Source organism: Odontomachus brunneus, unplaced genomic scaffold (genome assembly GCF_010583005.1).
Source record: "Odontomachus brunneus isolate Ranch 3 - 2012 unplaced genomic scaffold, Obru_v1 Obru_scaffold_006, whole genome shotgun sequence".
Taxonomy (NCBI): Eukaryota; Metazoa; Arthropoda; class Insecta; order Hymenoptera; family Formicidae; genus Odontomachus; species Odontomachus brunneus.
Window position 1 is genome coordinate 555,401 of NW_022639456.1, and position 7,941 is coordinate 563,341.

Below are 7,941 nucleotides of genomic sequence, written 5' to 3' on the forward strand. Positions count from 1 at the left end.
GGAACTAAGATTTATTTATCCTGATTGGTTTATTAAAATAACTCTACCCATCGAGTAGGGTTTCTGAACATAGCTTTGTAGATCGGGATTTATTGATAAAAAAGGATTCAGAATATGGCTCTTTATGATTGCTAGTAGAGACTCACAGCCAACGCACAAGCATATCCGTAACATGTTGCGTTACGTTAAGTACTGACAATACAATGGCCATACCTGTACGTAAACTTAAACTTAAGTCAACGCACAAAAAAACGGCAATTTAACATGTTACGGATGTTCTTGTGCGGAGGCTCTTATGACGTCAATAATCGCTCTCGTAACGATAAACCCAAGGCCAGTCGAACACGGTATGGGTGCTTTCCAGCTACGTACACTGTGTTACACAAAACCAGTTTATTGGTGGCATATGGGAGCGTCCCGATTGACCACCGTACGATTGGACACAACCGACGAAAAGAATTATCTAGTGTATTACTAGGTCGAACCAATCATTACAATCTGTGTCCAATCGTATCGTGGTCAATCGGGTCCACCCGTGGCATATTATCTTACAAGATATTTTAGATAATATGTAACCAATAAACTGGTTTTGTGTAACACAGTATAATGTAGCTGGAAAGCACCCTATGAGAGCGACCACCAGCTTCCTTTCTTCCTTCCTTCAATTAGTCTGTTCTTTTCAGCTGTACTGCTAAACTGGTGCAATAAGTTAAATTGAGACAAGTATATGTTTTCTCACTCTAACTTATTGCACCAGTTCAGCAGTGCAGCTGAAAAGAACAGACCAAATATATGGCTCCAGGCACATTTATCAAGGCCACCAGCTTGATTTTAGTGACCAAAGCACAGATGCTATAAAAATCTATAGACATCTGTGCATTCAATAAATTACTTTTATTTTTCTAATGCACATACGAGATAAATTATTTACAATACTGTTTGTACTTTTTAACTACTCCAGTGCGCACTAGTGCAACTAAAAAAAGCAAGCAACAGGTTAAAATGAAATAGTATATATTTCTTTCTCTCTCGTAAGATTTAGCATAAACATGGCGGATCGCCCTCGTGGCCAGACTCTAATTTAATAGCGGATTCGGTTGCTTGCACTAGTGCGCACTCAGTGCGCACTAAGCTTGTTCATAGTATGTTATTATATTTAAAGATTGTCTTAAATAAATTATCAAATATTTTTAACCATAATATGATATGTACAATATCCGTACGAATCATTTTATTAGCTAAAATGTTTTTAAATATGTATTTAAGACACGATCTTAAATATGTAAGAATGTACTGTAAATAAGCCTTAACGCGCACTCAGTGCGCACTAGTGCAAGCTGTTGAATTCGCTATAAGTGTCTTTAATAGTGTCACTGTGTGACATTATTAATGTGATTGTATATGTACGCAAAATTTTAGCCATTAGTTGCGTTCAGCAAAAAAAGCTGCTTTGCAACTATTGTAAAATTCGTGAATCTGATTGGTACATGTTCTTGGATTCAACCAAAATTAAGAGCATACTCCAATCAGATTCACGAATTTTACAACAGTTGCAAAGCAGCTTTCTCTGCTGAACGCAGCCATTAGGTTAGTGGTAAAAAAGCATAAACAATGCCTGGTTGTTCCACGCCAAATTGTAAAAAAATTGTTTACTAAATATATACAGTGCACTTTTATACTCGATTGTCACAATTTTAAGAACAAAATGTTTAATAGATATGTATATAGATGCAAGATTGCATGTAAAAAACAAAAGAACCAAAGAAATATTATGGTAGTAAAACTATGACGATGCATAATACTTAAGAAAAAATAAATGTTATTTATCCATATCACACATTTATAGTTATTATTTCAAATAACATATTTTGCACATTAAGGCCTTTGCACGTAGAAAAATTTTAACCATAAGGTCGTAAGGAAACTGACCAATCAGAGTTAATTAATCTCCTTGCTTTCGAGGAATAATCGGCAGTTACGGTTAAAATTTTTCTATGTGCAAAAGCCCTTAAAGTTCTCACTTCCGATTTTATCCTAAACATGACGTCGCCGACCTAACCTTGCGTGTTGCGCGATTCTGGTTAGAGGGTTACTAGTGCGTCTAGCTCTGGCTATTGTAATTAGACTGGTGGCCGACTTTCATGCTTCTCTCTGGTTCAGCTAAATTGTAAAATCTAGTGTAATGATAGTGCAAAGTGACAAGTACAGAGAGTGTATAATGCAAGATTCTTGTTTATTAACCTAACCGCGCGCGCGGCTTGTGATTTGTTAACGTATCTTATAGCTTGGTTTGAGTTTAACCAATGAGAAGTACGACGCCAGTGGGAGAACTCTGGATGATAACGCTGCGATAAGAATTTTCGTCGTAATGAGACAACTCTGTGCTAATTGAAAAAAAATTAGTAATCCATCCACACACGAGAACAGACAGCTCGGAATTAAATTAGTGCTAAGCAGCTGATCAGTCACTAACCGGTGGGACAGCTGTGAGTAATAGACGCGACTCAATCACGTATAGGTTTGTGTTTTTTTAAATTACATCTTATCGGTTTATTTACTTAAATAGATCTGTAGTGCTATCCTATCGTGACATAGGCGGGAAAAATTAATTGGAAGAATGACAAGGCAATTTCATTTTCTACGTACGATAAGTTGAAGGTCAATAAGCATTGGTTGTTGACCTCGAAAACAATATTCCACGAAGCAAAGTGGTGATAGAGTGATAGTGGAGAGATGATAGGAGATAATGTAATATATAAGAATTCTAAAATTTGAGATTTGAAATTTTTATTGCGTAATATAGACGCAATATTTCGTTTACTTTTTTTAAAATATAATAGACATCTTTTATTCTGTTATAATTTTGAGTAAATAATATAAATATATTTAATTCTCAACAATTTTATCTCGATATAAGTTTGCTGGATAAAGATTTTGCTAAGTGAGATTTATCTTGAAACGTGTATATATTCCTGAAAAACACCAGCCTCATTTTCAGTATCTATGCATGATAAAAGGTCAGTGTTGGAAGCTTATCTTAAATAAACATATTCAAGAAGATGAATTGTGCTCATTTACTATGCTTTGTAATATATTTATTAAATATTAATGTGCTTTAACTAGTATTGTGCTTATTAACTATGTTTTATTATATGTTTTATATTTAAAGTATATATATTTTCCTTTTAACTATATATTCAAATTATCTTCTTATTTTTATACAATAACATATTTTTTTATATATTAATTCTGTTATATGTCTATTTCTGTTTTTTGCAGTGTGTGATAATTAAGAACACACGATGCGTCTGGTAATTTGTGATACAGTAGATCATGTTTCCGAATGGTCTGCAAAATATGTCTTAAAAAAAATTAAAGACTTTAATCCTAATGAAAACAAGTATTTTGTTCTCGGCCTCCCTACAGGTATATAATAATTTTTATATTGTATTTCTCATTAATTATATATAAAAATTATTATAATATTATATATAAAAATTAGACTATTTGAATATAAATTCTAGGCATTTGGGGTTGAACAAGATGGTATCAGGGAACATAAGATCTTATTAATTCTGTCTTTTTTCTGTCCAAATTGTCTAGGTGGCACACCCCTGGGAATGTACAAGAAGCTCATAGAATTTCATAAAGCAGGCAAACTCTCCTTCAAATACGTCAAGACATTCAACATGGACGAGTACGTCGATTTACCTAGAGATCATCCGGAATCCTATCATTATTACATGTATCATAACTTCTTTAAACATATAGACATCGACCCAGAAAATGTGCATATACTCGATGGAAATGCACCTGATCTTGAGAAAGAATGCGACGACTTTGAAATAAAGATAAAAGAGGCTGGTGGAATAGAATTATTTATTGGAGGTATAGTAATATTTTTATGTATTTTTATGATAACGTGAAAGAGCAGTGAATACTTCAAGAGTTTACTCACTTAAACCAAAATGCTTAAAATTATACAAAAATTTAGTATAACATATGCCGTAAAGTTTCACGTGATTTGTCTAAATTTATAGTATATCCAAATTTCGTACATATAACATTGTAGAAGTAATATAGATGATCATTATTCCAATGCAACTTTGTAAAAAGTAATACCATCTAAAATTTACTGTTATAAATGTTACATATTAGAAAACGCGGCATATAGAAAAAAAAATAGTATTTACTATACCATTTTTTTGTAATAGTTGATTGTAGGTCAGAAAACACTATTATTTTATGCTTTGAGTAACATTTTACTGAGCAAAACATAATGTAGGTAGTATTATGAAATTAGTTTCAAATTGACATTACTTAGATAGTGAAATAAATATATAAAAACGTAATTTTGTTCGATAAATAATGAATTTATGAGTAACTCCTTTGATGCGCCATTGAAAACATATACTTGAATAAACTTTTTAATATTTGCGAATATTTGAACGATTCTTTAAATACTAATTTTGCGAAATCAGGTATCGGTCCGGACGGACATATAGCTTTCAACGAACCGGGATCGTCATTAGCTTCTCGCACGAGAGTGAAGACTCTTGCGCAAGATACCTTGGAAGCTAATGCAAGATTTTTTGGCAACGATATCAACAAAGTGCCGAAACAAGCGCTGACTGTGGGCGTCGGCACTGTAATGGATGCTAAGGAAGTAATGATTCTTATCACTGGTTCTCATAAAGCATTTGCACTTTACAAAGCGATAGAGGAGGGTATCAATCATATGTGGACGGTATCTGCATTTCAACAACATCCACGTACACTCATAATTTGCGATGAGGACGCGACTCTGGAGTTACGTGTGAAAACTGTGAAGTATTTCAAGGTAATGTACAGGATGATTCAGAATTCAGTGCACAAACTTTGGGGAATGATTGAGGAGGCTAAGACATTTTTTAAGACTAAGCATTTTTTTTATTATGTAACATATGATCAGGGCAACGTGCAATTACTATGCGACGAAGTTTTCAGCTCGTGCCTAATAAATAGCTAACCAACTATACTTTGACATCAATCATCAATCTAGGTTAACAAGCTACATAAGCTATCTTTCAATCTGGACACTACATATTACTCAAAGTGTGTGTGTAGTACTCTGTGGATTGTTGAAAGGGTGAGGTATGCCGCTATAAACTTTGTTTGCAGATGAATGGAGGACACTTTGAACAATTATTATAATTCAAGATATTTTTATTAATTTTCTAATATTTTCTGTACCAGTATTTTCTCATACACATAAAACATGTAGATGGTTAGCTGTTTGTTAGATGCAATGCTGTCAACCACATGTTGTATAATAAAAACTGCTTGTCTTGTTTTCCAACAATTTTCCAAAATATATGTACTGGAAAATTGGTATACTTTGAATCATCCTTATAATGCACACTTTTCTTTGATCTGACATCTTTGTATGATAAATTGGAAGCATGCTAAATCGATGAGATGGAGATATTCATGTATATCTATAAAATTTATTCAAATCACTAAATACATTTAATTGTTCAATTTATATATGTTTATATATGTATCTATATGTATATTCGTATTCACTTTATGTACTTTATGTTTAGGCTCTCAGTGACGTACACCTCAAATTGATTGAGGAAGAAGGACATGCAATTCTTCGTCGTACAGTGCAAAACGATTGAAATGGTACTTAACAAAATTTTTTGTAATGAACATATTTTATTAGTAAAATTAACTTCCATTTTTCTTATCCCGTAAAAATTTATTAAATGTCATATTGCATGTGTGTGTATCATTTATCCTCCAAAATTTTTTCATATGTATGAAAATTGTAATAGATTCCAAACAATTACATTTACAACTCATATTTTCTTTCTTGCAGCTTTTAACAGATACTCATAACGAACTGATCGAGAAAGAAGGTGATGGACTTATACAAAAAGAATTTTAAACAATCGGAAGTATCAGCGTGCAGACGAACTCGCTGCGATTGAAATGAAATCATAAAATATAATGCAACATTTTTATATTTGTTATTTTAATCATATTTCACGTATAAAAAGATTTTTCTATACGCCGTTTTATAAACTGCCATATAAATATCAGGAAAATATATTTTTATATTATCGTTCTACTGTTCCCAGAATAAATGTATTCTTTTTATTGTATACATACACATTGCACACTTTTTGGAGACTTTTTAATAATTATTTCGACAACATAGATATTTCGTTCAAAAGGTGACTGTCGGTGGGCTAATAGTGAATGGAGCGTGATGTTTGTATGAATCATTTGAGAGAAACTGAAGGTCCTCCATGTGAAATGAGGTCAAACTGATTAAGTGACCAAGAGAAGCAGAGAATCAACGGTTCGTTTCAACGCCGCAGGCGTGGTAGATCAGTGACGACGAACTGGCTGGTTGACGGACAGTGCGCGAATCAACAAAGTAACGCCTCTTTCTTGAAGATTAATTCCATCCGGCGCCGGAGCGTGTAACGTGTCATGATATACGCGACTATGCGATTGCACAACGTGACTAAGCGTGATGCAAAAATTGATCAGATAATAGGAGCTGAATCGTGTGGTCTCTATATCATGGAATAATTGCTTAGTGGGAGCAATAACTCGCTGGTGGGAGTAGAAATGTATGAGACTTCACGTTCGAACTAACTCATCTTTTGTCATTAGCATTGTGGGTCTGACGCGAGGAGCGACAAGTGTCAGGTAGATGTGTAAATTTTATCCTACGCAATCATGAATAACGATAATCAGCTGAAAACTATCGAGTTGCGGGAGTTGCAGCCGTTACTGAGACTCTCGTTTGACGATCGCCTGATTGTGGTGCGTTATACTACCAAGAGCCTGCTACCGCCCGGCGAGAATTACGGTAGCACTATCCTGAGTATTCACGCTATTATCAAGCGTGACAACAATGCGGACGAGGAGGATCTTCATCTTGTGGCGAAGATGTCACCGCCGACAAATTACCAGCGGGAAATGTTCGACAGTCCGTACACTTTCAAAAAAGAGATCTTTATGTACGAGAATATAGTGCCTTACTACAATCAGTTAGAGAGAAAAGCTGGTCTGAAGGAGGATCAGTTATTCGACATACTGCCCAAGTATTATAAATCGCGGATGTCACTGGATCCGGAAGTTGATTTCGACGACAACGCAGTTATCCTGATGGAGAATTTGACAGTGCGTGGTTATTATATTGGCGACAGAACTAAAGGTACCGTTCGTTGAGTTCTGTACGTTTTACGTTGAGTTCTGTACTTTGTACGTTTTACGTTTTTCGTTGAGTTCTGTACTTTGTACGTTGCTACGTAAAATGATAATGGCATCTTGTAGATCACTCAAAATAACTTAGATCAATAATCTTACGATAATGATATCGTAAGAGATTTTTACCGTGAATATCTGGCATTTTACTCATATATTATGTATGAAATATAAAATGTTTCGTGGAATATTCATTCTTGATGATACTACTTGATTTTTGTATAAAAATATGATAGTTGTGTAAACTTTTTAATATAAGCGCATTAATGTACAACAATGCGCTTTTTATAGATTGCAAATAAGTGTTTCTTCACATATATATTATTACGTAACAATATTATTAATATATTATTACGTAACAAAAAATATTAAGTACGTCACATTAGAAAATTAATAGAACAAAATAATTAACAAAAAAATGAAACTAACGAGTTTGGTTAACTAACGATATATATACGTTGAAAATAGTGGCATAATAAATTGATTATAAAGATCTGTTTCGCGTCATTATGCAACACAATAACGTTTGTTTTTTTATTATCAGTACGATTTATGATTTCAGTAATGAAAACACAAATCGTTACATTAATTCTTGATACCATTTTTACTTGGTTTATGGTTATGCACAAATCTCTCTCTCTCTCTCTCTCTCTCTCTCTCTCTCTCTCTCTCTCT

At 33.7% G+C, this 7,941-nt stretch overlaps 2 protein-coding genes across 4 annotated transcripts in view; both read left to right on the forward strand.

Moving 5' to 3' along the window:
* The first annotated feature begins 2,037 nt into the window (after window positions 1-2,037).
* Window positions 2,038-6,149, forward strand: LOC116852482 (glucosamine-6-phosphate isomerase). Of its 3 annotated transcripts, XM_032832925.1 has the most exons (7): window positions 2,039-2,486; window positions 2,567-3,017; window positions 3,280-3,426; window positions 3,604-3,888; window positions 4,482-4,840; window positions 5,586-5,667; window positions 5,864-6,149. In XM_032832925.1, exons 3-6 carry the CDS (start codon window positions 3,303-3,305, stop codon window positions 5,661-5,663), a joined length of 846 nt encoding a protein of 281 aa, XP_032688816.1. In that variant the 5' UTR covers window positions 2,039-2,486; window positions 2,567-3,017; window positions 3,280-3,302; the 3' UTR covers window positions 5,664-5,667; window positions 5,864-6,149. The 3 variants fall into 3 exon arrangements, with proteins under 3 accessions (XP_032688820.1, XP_032688816.1, XP_032688806.1); XM_032832929.1 differs by lacking the exon at window positions 2,567-3,017 and having other exon boundaries at window positions 2,038-2,486; XM_032832915.1 differs by lacking the exon at window positions 2,567-3,017 and having other exon boundaries at window positions 2,040-2,518.
* Window positions 6,150-6,330: 181 nt separating this feature from the next.
* The window catches only part of LOC116852475, a 3,022-nt gene continuing 1,411 nt past the window's right edge, over window positions 6,331-7,941 (forward strand). Inside the window, exon 1 of the mRNA XM_032832908.1 lies at window positions 6,331-7,216. Coding sequence (XP_032688799.1) covers window positions 6,736-7,216 — 481 coding nt within the window. The 5' untranslated portion in view covers window positions 6,331-6,735. The remainder of the gene's footprint in view (window positions 7,217-7,941) is intronic.